This window comes from Hemiscyllium ocellatum, chromosome 12 (genome assembly GCF_020745735.1).
Source record: "Hemiscyllium ocellatum isolate sHemOce1 chromosome 12, sHemOce1.pat.X.cur, whole genome shotgun sequence".
NCBI classification, from domain to species: domain Eukaryota; kingdom Metazoa; phylum Chordata; class Chondrichthyes; order Orectolobiformes; family Hemiscylliidae; genus Hemiscyllium; species Hemiscyllium ocellatum.
Window position 1 is genome coordinate 53,440,905 of NC_083412.1, and position 13,727 is coordinate 53,454,631.

The 13,727-nt window shown below is 38.2% G+C and overlaps 1 protein-coding gene across 2 annotated transcripts in view; it reads left to right on the forward strand.

Moving 5' to 3' along the window:
* The window catches only part of usp9 (ubiquitin specific peptidase 9), a 275,529-nt gene that overhangs the window by 146,146 nt on the left and 115,656 nt on the right, over positions 1-13,727 (forward strand). For both annotated transcript variants that reach the window (XM_060833551.1, XM_060833552.1), the window contains 4 exons: positions 3,694-3,824; positions 5,887-6,165; positions 9,532-9,657; positions 12,625-12,750. In XM_060833551.1, coding sequence (XP_060689534.1) covers positions 3,694-3,824; positions 5,887-6,165; positions 9,532-9,657; positions 12,625-12,750 — 662 coding nt within the window. The remainder of the gene's footprint in view (positions 1-3,693; positions 3,825-5,886; positions 6,166-9,531; positions 9,658-12,624; positions 12,751-13,727) is intronic.

Consider the following 13,727-nt stretch of genomic DNA (forward strand, 5'->3'; position numbering starts at 1 on the left):
CAGAACATAGCTCTTTCATCAGGTGAATTGAATGAGGAGAGTGCACACAGATCAAGGGTAGAGAGATCAAAAGATGATACAACTGGTGTGAGTGGAATGTCGAATAATAACTCTCTGAAGGTGACCAAGACTGTCAGACGGTCTGAGTGAAGTGTCAACAAGTGAGGGGCTGGTCTGTAATCCGATTAAATGAGGCAGAGAGATAATTACAAAAAATTAACTAGGGTAGTGTTGGAGACAAACCGAATGACTGGAATAACACAATAGGTATGAGTTGCATGCCAAGGGTCTAACCGGAGTAATAAGTAATCCAAAATTGTACAAACTAATTAATTAAGGTAGAGAGATCATAATTTATCAAGGTGGCGGTGTCAAAGCAGGACAGTAAGGAAGATTTTGCAGATACAGAGCAGTGTGATGGGGTGACACTTCACGTGACATGAACACAGTTGAGGCTGTTTTCATGAATATGGAACTTGGCTATCAGCTTCTCTTTGGTGATTTTGGTGTGCCATGGAGGACGCTTATCCGAAGATCAGAAACTGAATGTCCTTGATCAAGATCGTCTCTATCCCTCCACTTCTCATCTTCAACCAACTGCCAAACCTCAAGTGGGCCATTTACGGCAAGCTACCCAGCCTAAAGGACAGCATTGACCACAACACCACACAATCCTGCCATGGCCACCTCTGCAAGAGATGTCAGATTTATCGACATGGATACTACCATCACATTTGCACAGCAGATATTTGTGACTTGGCCAGTATTGTCTATTGCATTTACTGCAGGCAAGGATGCTTTGAGGGTTGGTATATTGGTGAGACCACACAAATATTTTGATGATGGATAAATGGGCACTGCACTACAATCGCCAGACAGGAGTGTTCCCTCCCATTTGAGGAACACTCTTGTGGTCAAGGACATTCAGCCTCCGATCTTTTGGGGTAAGCATCTGCCAAGTCAACCGCATTGATCGACCACAATGCAGAATCGCTGAACAGAAAATGATAACCATGTGTTCACAAAATGGCCTCAACCATGATATTGGGTTTATGTCGTGCTACATGTGACTCCTACCTTAATTAGTTTTTATAGTTTTGGATTACTTATTACTTTGGTTACCCTCTCGGCATGCGACTCTTATACCTATCATGATGTTACATCATTTGGTTTCTCTCTAGAACCACCTGATTTCTTTTATTTTTGGTAATTTTCTCTCTCCCTCATTTAATCTGACAAGAGATTATCCCTTTGCTTGTTATTCAACTGTTGACATTTATACTCTGTCAAACACTCTTAGTCACCTGCAGAGAGTCATTGTTTGACACTCCACTCACGCCAGTTGTATGATCTTTTGATCTCTCTGCCTGTAACTTCTGCGTCTGTGCGTTTTTCTCTCTCACCTTCACCTGATGAAGGGGGGCTGCATTTTGAAAGCTTGTGATTTCAAGTAAACCTGTTGGACTAAAACTAGTGACTTCTGACTTTGTTGTATATATCACAGCTAACTTAGTATGTTCACTTGATAGTAGTACAAATAGAAAGTCAAACTTCAGAAATATGACCAGGATTGGTGTTCCAATATCAATATACTTTTGCAGGTCAACATCCCCAGTATCAAGACAGAGTATATTTAATTAGCTGTGTTGGCTGGGCCACATTTTCCACATGTTTGACGCAGGGCTTCCAAAGCAGGCTCTGAGCATCAGCATGGCAGTTAGTTACCATGAAGGCAACAGAATCATTTTGAGGATGGTTTGAAGCCTCATTGAAAGATCCCTACTGACTCATGGCAGGGTACCTCTAGCCTAAGAAGCAGCACTTATGAAAGTGTCAACTGTTTTGAGCATCTCATTTAGGCCCAAATGGAGGCCAAGTGAATACAGTGCAAACAGTGTATATCCCACTGACTTCAACAAACTCCAGCTGTAGTAGTAGTGGAATATTTAGTCCCCTTTGGAGAACAGCTGAATGGAAGAAAGTCATCCTTAAGCATGAGGATCTGCCCAAGAAGAAGAAATGGGCGCTTATCTTTGCGTGATTGTTTACACAGATGTCCTATGATAAGTTCTTCCAGTCTTAAGTGGGAAAGTTGTTTTGTCTTGATGTTTTTAGATGATGGTACTCTATCTAGACTTTGTTTTCCACCATGTGAATTCTGATGCTACTGTGAAAAATGTCAATTGGTTGCTTAGGTTTTCTCAAATGTTGTCATGTTAAAGAATAGAGCACTGATTGCTGTCTTTCATTATGGTCAAGTATAAATGAAAACTCCAACCCAATGCTAAAATAATGAAATTGGAAACTCTTTCACTTAAAGTAAATTGTAAAGTGACAAAATCCTTTTTATTGAACGGTGTTTATCATGCTGAGATGCGCCATGAAAAATATGGATCAAAATGCTTGTGCATAAAGACTAATGAAATGGAATAATCAATAAGATCATGTTTCCTTTTTATTCTTATGTAGTTTTTTTTCTTTCCTTGCACACTATTCATAATCTTGAAAGTGAAACACATGTTCTTAGCAGAAAACAACAACTTTAGTCCTAAAACCAGTTGTGTTTTTGAAATGTACAGTAAATTGAGGATTCAAAGCCCTGATTGTATTCAAAATACATGCAATTATTTTGATTTCCCAATTGAAACCGTTGACTTTGCTTTATACCCCATAACAGAATTGATGAATTTTTAGTTGTAATTTCAGGGGCAAAGGGGGAAGTAAAATGGAATTCAGAGGCAGTTAATTGTTTGGAAGCTTATTGTGAATGTTTGTTTAATAATGCTGGTTGGATGTTAACAACATATTTGTATGTATTTGAAATGTTTTGCTATCTGCAGTGTTGGAAGATGTCACACCATTCTTTTGAAAGTATGTATGTTAACAGAGCACAACGTTTGCAATGCATCATGAACCCGTTCTGTAATTGAAAAGCTGCTGACCGGGCAAAATAAAAGTGAAATAGTACATGATAGATTAGACGTTGAATATTACCAAAAACTGACATTTTGTCAAAGCTTTTTGTGCCAATTTGCAAGAATATCAATTTTTTTTTAAAAATCATGTTTATATTGTGAGAAGAGCATGCTGATTGGTTGTCAAGTGGACTCTGGTTAGTAGAGACATTGTTATGGAGAATGCACATTTACACTTAGCTGCCAGGTCTGTTTAAATTTTTAACTTGGCACAGTGTCTCTGGTCAAGGCATTGTCTTGAGAAATGTTTGTTTTTCCCCTTAAATGGGTATTCTTGCAAGTTGTCCTGAAGTTTTTTTTTTCCTTTTTGTCTACTCCAGTAAAATCTTTTCATAATTTTTAGTAGCCCTTCAATTTTGTATACTATAAGAACTGTTTCAACTTGCTCCTTTCCATATAAGTGAATTCATTTTATGCCATGCCATTTCTCTGTCTTGTCCTGTTCATGAAGGATTTGGTGTATAACTAAGGGGCCATCAATTGATGGTTTTTTAGTAGTGTTTCTAAAATCAAACTGATTTATCTGCCATCATGTGGTATAAATACTTCTGATCATTTAAGTTTTGTGTTCTTGAATTTGTCCTGATGAGTGCAAGATGGAAACCTTTGGCTCTTTCCAGCTTATATTCAAATAAAGGAAGCGTTAAAATATTAAATCAGGCCACTTTTCTTGATGATGTTGTCATATTTTGCATAATCTTACATTCTTTTGTTTCAGATAACACTACAGTCGAAAAACTTCGTGCTATTTGCTTGGATCATGCAAAGCTCGGGGAGAGCAGCCTCAGTCCAAATCTTGACTCACTTTTTTTTGGACAATCTGCCTCTCAAGTGTTATACCTAACTGAGGTGTGTAATTAGTTATTTCAAGTTGTAGTACAGCATTATGCAAATAGTTATAATTGTATTTGTGGAGAGGATGGCAGGAGAAAACTGACACTGGTGATTTGTATGTCTTTGCTGTGACCTGCTTTGGGAAAAAATAAAGTGAGCAGAAGTTGGATTCTGAAGTAATTCAATATTTGACTAGAGAAAGTTGTCTGATGAACCACATGCTATTCTAGGGACTCAAACATTATTGGAAAACCAAAGTAGGCTGAGGACAAGGACTTCATGGGAGACCAGGGTGGAAAATTATTAAGACATGTGACCAGTAACATAGGGTCATGCTTGTGAACTGAATGAATGTTGTTCTGCATAAAGATCAGATCATATGCATTTGGGCTGCTCAATGTAGAGACAACTATTTTGAAAACTGACCATTGCAAACAAAATTAAAAACAATAAACATTGCTTATGCAGTAGCAAGTTACTGTATTTGGGTCATGGATGATGAGGCAAGACTTGATAAATGGGTATCTTTGTATCCTGTGGTATCCGATAGGAAAGCACTTTTGGTCGTCTTGAGGAATGCTCCTTGAAATGCTGGGAGGGATAGCGCAGATGTATTATTTAGACTGGAGATGACATTGTCCAGAGTCTGTTGAGTTGGGGCATGATAGATATGGGGAACGCTATAAGGATTGAGGAAGGGAAATGCAAAGAGCAGAATTTTAGTCACTGAAGGGGCAACCTTTTTCATGCAGAGGGTGGTGTGTATATCGAATGAGCTGCACAGGAAGTGGTGCAGTTACAACATTTAAAGGCATCTGGATGGGTATATGAATAGGAATAGTTTAGAAGGATATGGGCCAAATGCTGGTAAATGGGGCTACATTAGGTTGGATATCTGGTTGGCTTGGGCGAGTTGGACCAAAGGGTCTGTTTTTGTGTTGTACATCTCTTTTTCTCTTTGTTTGAGAGCCCTGTTAAACCATTAGACATGGGGGAAATCCTCTGTTGAGGAAATAGAGAAACCCTGGTATGAAAGATTGTTGTCAAAGTAGACTCGGCAGAAGTGGGTACTGCAGGTGCTGGAGATTAGAGTCTAGATTAGTGGTGCTGGAAAAGCACAGCAGGTCAGGCAGCATCCAAGGAGCTTTCCTGCTCCTTGGATGCTGCCTGACCTGCTGTGCTTTTCCAGCACCACTCTAATCCTCATTGGAACTAAGCCAAGGAACTTTGTCATTGAGGTAGCTTTTGGGTGCTGATGAACATTATTGATAACCTGACCTCAAAAATGATAACAGTGGTTACAGTTGAAGAAGATAAGCGTTAGAAATGGACCATGTGAAAGCAAATAAAACTAAAAGCAAAGTTGATATTTTCCAGTTCAGGGCAAGAGGAGAAACTAACCCTGATGTAGGTAGTGAATGTAGATTACATTTTTTAATCATATAGGTTCTTGAAATGTTATTGTTGAGTGCAAGATGACAAATGTAATCCTGTTATTTAGGAAGAGGGAAAGAGAGAGAATGGGCACCTTCAGCTTGAAGTCAATAGTGAGCAAAGTCATGGAATCCCTACAGTGTGGAAGCAGGCCTTTCGGGCCATCACGTCCACACTGCCGTCTCGGAAGAGCATCCCACTCAGACACACCTGACTACCCTGTCCCTGTAACTCAGCATTTGCCATTGCTATTTCACGTAACCAGCATGTTACGCCTGTGGGAGGACATCACAGCAGAATGTGCAAATTTTATGCAAACAGCTGGTTGAGGGTGGAATTGAACTCTGGTCCCTTGTACTCTGAGACAGCAGTGTAATCACTGAGGCGCTGTGCTTCCCCTTTTTAATGGATCTTTGAAATGAATTGCAAGTCGGCTATATGGTTTTGAGGAATGAAATTATAATGTTGAACATTGATAGAGTACTTTTTTGTAACTGCATTTTTGACATGGCAAGAAGATGGGCATAAAAGCTGGCTTATCAGTAAGGTTTCAAATTTAGAGACTGATAACTAAATATTGATACTTATTTGCAATGAAATTTGGATTTGAATTGTATATAAAAATACTTCTCTTCACTTACAGGTGGTGTATGCTTTGTTAATGCCTGCCAGTGCACCTTTGGGAGAAGATGCAAGTGATTTCCAATACAACTTTTTGAAAAGTGGGGGTGTATTCCTTGTTCTTGGCATATTAACCAGGAATAACTTTATGCTCAATGCAGACATGGAGACTCGAAGGGCTGCGTATCTCAATGCATTAAAAATAGCCAAATTATTGCTCACAGCAGTTGGATATGGTCATGTTAGAGCTGTGGCAGAAGCATTTCAGCCAGTTGTGGAAGGTTCCAGTACTGTTTCACCAGTATGTATCCTTTTATAATGCAGAATTCTTGATAAACTACTGTCTGATATTGTGTGTAAAAAGCCAGATTTTCTTAATGTTAAGGACGTGGGAGGTGTTAGCAGTGCGAGTTGTCTCATTGCTGATTTCATTAATAAATATATATTAAACCTGCAGCCAGTCAGTTTGAAGTTGTAATCTATTTGAGAATGGGCAAGTTTAATGACCATTGTGTAGTAGTTTGATCTCATCTGAATTACTTTAAAGATATGGATTGTACTTTATTTTCTAATCTAATTTTACCTGTACAGTTCTTTTCATTCGAATACTTTTGTAAACATTGTAGGATTCATTTGGCTTGTCATGTTTGTCGGACTTCTCCCCTGTCTTGCCTGCAATTCTTTTTATCCATGTTATTAGCTAATTACCTTTTGTAGTCATGACTGAAAGTCTGAATCTAACAATTGGGTATTCCGAATCCTAACTGTTCATTATGTAGCAAGATTTTATTTGATGTGAGTAGCTTGTTACCCTTTCTTTTGTCCAGATCCCACATGATTTTGAATACCTCCATCAAATCCGCTCTTAACTATATTAAAGGAAAATGAGATCAGCTCTACCAATTTGGACTTGTAACAGAAGTATCGTTTATTAATTCTCAAATCTTTTTGTGCTCACTCCAGTGTCGTCTTATTATTCCTCAAGTGTGAACTGAACTTGTTACTTTTAGTTGAAGCCCACCAAATGTTTCGTCAAGGTTCACCATAATTGCATGCTTATGTAAACTGTGCCTTTGTTTATAAGCAGCACGATCATGCATGCCTTATTGACTACTTTCTCAACCTGCCCATCCAATTTCAACAATTCATGCATACCTATCTCCAGGTCCCTGTGCACCATCATTAGAATTGTCCATGATGCTTTTTTTTATTGCAGTTTCTCATTCTTCCTTTACAAAGGTACCACTTTATGCTTTTTGCATCGAATTTCATTTACCTTGTGTTTGTCCATTCCACCAGGCTGTATTATCTTGACACCTGTGTTCTGATCCAAGTTCACAGTAATTTTAAAGTTTGTCGTCTGCAAATCTTCATTCTGTGCCCTGCACACCCAAGTCTCTATCATTAATATATATCAAGAAAAGCAGTGGACACAATATATCTTCCTGCAGTCCAGAAACAAACTGTTTACTGCTAACCTTTGTTTTCTATCACTCAGCTAAATTAGTATCCTTACTGCCATTTTTGCGTCCGTGGGATTCAACTTGGTCGCGACTTCAAATATCATTTGGGAATTCATGTACCCTGTTCAACTTCATTATCTTCAGCAACCCTCATTACTTCACCAAAAAACTGAAATCAAATCAGATGCAATCTCCCTTTAACAAATCTCATTGTCACTATTTCATTAGTCTCCTTGGGTCCGATGACTTTTTTTCTTGGATTCTGAAAGTTTTCCTCATGCTGAGGTCAAACGAAAATTGTGCTTAGTCTTGCATCATTCTTTTGAACAGGTTGTGTATTTGGCATTTTTCCAGTCTGAGTGCTACTTACATTTCTAACAAGGGTTAGAAGATAACGGCTATCAGTTTCACAGTTTCTGTTCTTTATTTCCCTCCATGTGTTCAGTCCATCTTATTTAATCCTGTCATCTTGATTTATCAACTTGTCGTACAGCCATTCTTTTCAGATTTTTTTTTTCAATTTTTAACCCATTCAAATCCTAGGTTGTCCCCTTTTTCACCACAGCTTTGGCAGCATCTTTCTTGATAGACATATCAAGTAGTCATTTGGTACTTTAGCCATGCTCTCTCCATGTCCCAAGCCTCCATTTTAGTCTGTCATTCTTAATCCTTTGTTTCCCTTTTTTTATTATTAACAGAAGTCTTCGTATCCTCTTTGACCACAGGTGAGGTCACAGAGGACTGGAGAAGAGCTAATGGTGTCTCACTTTAAAAAGGGTAACCGGGACAATCCCAGAAAATTACAGGCTTGTGAGCTCCTTGGTGGGAGGAAATTATTGGAAAAGATTCTCAAGATCTATAAGCATTTAGAAATGAATGGACCAATTAGTGATAAACAGCATGGTTTTGTGCAGGGGAGCTCATACCTCACTAACTTAATTGAGCTTTTTTGAGGAGGTGACAAACATTATTGAGGGAAACATGGTTGATGTTGTCTACATGGACTTAATAAAGTCTTTAACAAGGTCCCTCATCACAGACTGGTGCAAAAGGTGAAGCCTCATGGTATCGGGTAATCTGGCAAGATGAATACAGAACTGCCTTAGTTATAGGCAACAGAGGGTAGCGATGGAAGGATGCTTTTCGGAATGGAGTACTGTGATTAATGGTGTTTCACAGGGATCAGTGCTGTGACCTACAAAAATGACTTGGATGCACACTTAGCTGGTCTAATTGTTTGCAGGTGACACAGATTGGTGGCGTTGCAGATAGTGCGGAGGATTGTCAGAGGATACAGCAGGATATTGATCTGTTGCAGGCATAGGCAGAAAAATGGCAGATGGAGTTTAACCTGGACAAATGTGAGGTGATACATTTTGGGAGGTCAAGCGCAGGCGGAAATTATACAGCGAAAGGCAGAACCTTTAGGAATATTGATATGCTGAGACATCAGGGTGTGCGGGTCCACAGATCACTGAAGGTGATAAGGCAATGCAGATAGATAAGGTGGTAAAACAGGCCTATGGCATGCTTGCCTTCCTTGGAAGGGGCATTGAGTATAAGGATAGACAAAGCTGCAGCTTTATAGAGTTATACTACTCTTGGAATATTGTGTACAGTTCTGGTGACCACATGGCCAGAAGGATGTGAATGCTTTGGAGAGGGTACAGAAAAGGTTTACCCAGATGTTTGAGGCAAGTTTTTTGCACAAAGGGTGATGACTGCCTGCAAAACACTGCCAGAGGAGATGGTGGAAGCAGACACAATAGCAGCATTCAAGAAGCACCTGGATGAATACATGAATAGGAAGGGAATAGTGGGATATGGATCCTGTAAGTGAAGACAGTTTTAATATGGAAGGACAAAATGTATTGATGTAGGTTAGTGCTGAAAGGCCTCTTTCTGAGCTGTGTTCTTTGTTTTATCCAGGTGCCTACAAAAGGCTTCTCAGTCTCTTCCTGCATTTTGACCTTGGTGCTACTCTTACTTCTTTTCTCGCTTGCCCTCTGAAACTTTTATGATCACTGGTTCTCATTTGTGTTGTCAACCTGATGTCTCATATTTAACTTACTCTTGTTCTGTAGATGGCAGAATGCTCAATAGATTATATCGTTAGCTTGCATTAATGTTTTTTTTATTATTTCAAGATATTAGGATGTCCCTGCTCCATATTTTGTTCAGGCTCTCTCTTTATTTTTAAACAGATAAATCATGCTACTCATAGCCAGGCTGTAGTTCTACAGAATGCTCTGCATAACATTCCGAACCCTACTTCAGAATGTATGTTGCGAAATGTTGCCATTCGTCTGGCACAGCAGATTTCAGATGAGGTTAGTATGCTTGTCTCCAGGGTTTGTTGGTTATAAATGTTGAATTTGTGTGACAAGAATCTTGCTTATTATTACTTTGTTTCTTATTGATTTAAAGAAATTATCAAATGGACATGATATTTAATTGTATATAAGTTTTCTGTGAATACTGTGCAGATATTGATTCATTTTCCAAACCAGGTGAGAAATTATTTTCCACCCGTGTAATGCTGATCACAAAACTGTCAATGTTGCCAAACACCACTCTTAGCCAATACGAGGTCAGATTCCAAGTGAGTCTTTTGCATATCTCGGTGTATAGAAAATGCAATCAATTCAGGAAATATTTATTTCTGTTAACATTGCAACATAATGCTACTTTTCCTCATGAATAATTAGACTGAAAAATACCAGTATAAACAATTTTTTAACTTAATAAATTATGATTCTGAATTCTCCATTTGAGCTGTCATCCATGGATCAGAACTGGTTCTTATGAAGCTTTCCTCGGTTTTATCAGAGTGCCAGATTTCAATGGTTTTATTAATTCACCAAGCCTTTGGACCCTAGTAAATAAATAGATTTGGTTTCCGAATAAATCTAACCCATCATTCATTTAATGTTAAATGATAGACGCTAATCAGCATCATCCTTTACAATGAAAAGAAAGTGATATACTTTGCTTTGTTGAGGAAAAGAAATAACAAGGGCACATGTGCAATATTTATCCCATGAGTATCTAGTTTTGTTTGTATTTCCCGTAATTATCTTTGAGCTCATCTTGTTGGTGAGGACAACCTCTCCACCCTTGTGATGATACTGTAGCTTTACGTGGTGTGTTATGTCCTGTTTTTTTAAATGAAGGAAAGTTGAGGGAGAGGTACTGAGTAGTCTGTTCCAAAGCAAGAAAGTAGACGACTCTTGAGGCCTTGGAGTTTTTCAAAAGTTGAAACCATAGAGGCAGCATGAATGGGTAGGGCCAAGCTCCCACAGAACCAGGAGTTAAATTTAACTTTCAGTAGCTGTTGAGGTTTGGAAGTTGCTATACATCTCTCCCTGCTACAGCAAAACACTTGAGTTCTTTTTGCCAGAATTTTGTGTTCTTTCCCTCCTGGATTAGAGAATTGCATGTGCACTAATCAATTTCACTGAATTTGCCTTTTCCCCAAGAGTGTGTTTGTGATTTTACTATTTTGGAACAGTTGCTGTTATTAAAATTGTTCGTTTGCTTCAAGCCTGGTAGTTTGACCAATCGAATTGCGTCCCTCACTCTTGCCTTTAAAAATTCGAAACAGTTCAGGTGTAGGCTACCTTCTTAATATATTTTTCAAGGGGTTTGGTCTGGTCTTAACCCCCTATTTCGAACAAATTGTTAACAATCCGACTTACATTCCTGTTTAAAGAGAAAATTTCTATTTTTAGCTGAGAAGAAAAATGTTCTCAAACTATTTGCCCTCATCGAAATCTGCCATTGTCATGCTCTCCTCAAAAAAAAACTTGCCCTTGCGCCCACCATTTGAGCAAACTGTTACTCTCATCTTCATCTTTTCCATTTTTATCTAAGTTTTTGGATATTAAATTTGAGGGTAAGCTTGAAAAGTAGAATCTAATATTAAATACGTTCTGCATCTCCAACCCAGTGCTGATCTTGTCGGTGATTAAAGGTTGGTGGGTCCTTATGAACTGAACATCAAAGCAAGAATGAAATTCTTTGTGGTAAACCTGGTTCAGACGGAGGGAAAAATTACTTTTGTACGGTTATGCAGCAAAACGTTCCAAAAAATAGTGATCAAGCCAATGAGAGCACAAAAGTCTCCATGTGTCAATATCAGATACAGCTAAGAAGTTTAAAGTAACTAAAACTTTTATTTGTAAAGATATTGTGTAAACGTTCTGAATTTGTTTGTGTATCATTTGAAATCCTGATGTTGTGAATGGTGTAATGGATAAAAGCATCTTGCTCCCAGCTTTTCTAAATTGAATGCTGTGCTATATAAGTAATGGTTATTTGTAAAACGTTAGGCAAATCTTGACCCAATTTCAGTTGGAAAAGGTTCTTAACACGTGTTTCCTGAACTGTGATGTTGGGGGGGGTGGGAAAAGTGTCTAACAGATTCTTGGAGATCTCATAAAAAATAAATACCAGAAGGCACATTTGCTTTAATATGATGCAAATTTATTAGTTTAATTTACATATATGCAAACATGAATAATATGTTAGCTTAAACTATTTTTGATATATTTCATAAGTGAGTCTCACTGCCTTCTGCCGATCGGGGACTCCTGTGTTACAACTGGCACTTGGACATCTCTATTTCCACGACAGCAATTTGCGAATCTCGGTCTAATAGTGAAAGTCCATGGTCCCAGTCTATCAAACCCCAGTTCAGTAGTGAAAGGTTTCCTGTCTTACTATCATTCAGAACCTGATATTATGTACTGTATTGTCATCTGAGTACTTTCCAAGTTTGTGACAGGTGTTCACAAACAAATCCAGATGTCTCTACAAAACAGCCTGTTCCTAACTCCAAGACAAGTCATCGGAAGCCAAAGCAGGCTTTTTTCCACCAAGTCTGTTTTTCATGTACTTTCCTTATAGCTATGTCCAATTAACCCTTAACATGATCAGTACTGATTAATTGTTTTGGAGATAACATTTTTGAGCCTAATCTTACACCAACTAAAGCATTAAATTGGAAACTTTATTCAGTGTTCTTTTTACAGACTTGTTGCTAAATTAAGCAGGAGACGTGTACTCTTGCATGGTGCTGAGTATCTTAAATAATAAAACTTTGAATTTCCCATAGATATTTACCATGAATATTATAGGGATAAAGCAGACTTGGAATTGTGCATTCTTGGGTAGTTTCTACAAGTTTCCTTTGTAATAGTTAAGTGCTATATCAAAAAATCTAACCATTTCAGTGTTGCATTTTGTAATCCAAACATTGTTCAGAATTTAGTTAATCACACTGTTTTCTTTCTAAGGCTTCAAAATACATCCCAGACATTTGTGTTATTAGAGCAGTACAAAAGATTATCTGGGCCTCTGGCTGCGGTTCAATACAGCTTGTGTTCAGTTCAAGCGAAGAGATTAGCAAGATATATGAGAAAGTAAGTTCATTATTTTCAATTTAATTTTAAACACAATCTCAAATATCTCGATCCTAAGCCAAAGGTGATTGATTTATGGGTGAAGTTCTTGAAAACTTCTCTAGGTTCAGTATTGTAACTTGTGATTGTATTTGAGGCATAAACAGCTTTTCTCCTGAGGTTTGTGATGTAATTGCAGGAGCTCCAAAGAAATTATCCTTGTGGTGTTTGACAGAAAGTGTGCATTTGACTTTAATATTAATCTCGGTGAAATTGCACCTGTCTAAACACGTCAATTTATTGAATGTTTGTGTGCATTGGTAAAGTTGGACTTGAATACCAAGACCGTTATGTCACATTGTGCATTTGTTTGGTCAACTCACTGGTCTATTTGAGCTAACGGTAAATATGTATGATTTGATTCAGCGTGCTGGATAATACAGAATACAGAACAAAATTATGCATAGATTTCAAATTAAGAAACATCAATAGTTTTCAATTTGGCCAACTGTATAAGTGTAGAAAAACATACAAGACTATTCAAACTAAGCAGGAAGAATCTGCAAGAGAAATGATGGTCACGACAGCCAGAAATTCCAAATACAGGTGCACGCTACTTTATCCGACATGGTCGGGACCAGCTGGTTTTTGGAATTCCGAATTTTTTGAATTTCGGACAAGTGACAGTTTGGGGAAATGTTTAAAAATCCTACCAGAGGAGCAGACACTCTGTCAAGAGAGAATTGAGGCCTGCCAGTGCTGGGCCAAGCCCCCATATGTCGCATTTAAGTGATACACACAGAGTGGGTGTTGACTTGGGTTAACTGTTTGCATGCCAAACAACCTTTTTAATGAGAAAAAAAACTTTGGAATTTGGAGCTTTTCGGATTTCGGATAAAGGATTGTCTACCTGAAGTAATCATTGCCTGGAAGAGTTCTTAATTCTCCACTTCGTTCAACTTGTGACATTTTCACCATGACTTGAGTTTGAGTGCTGG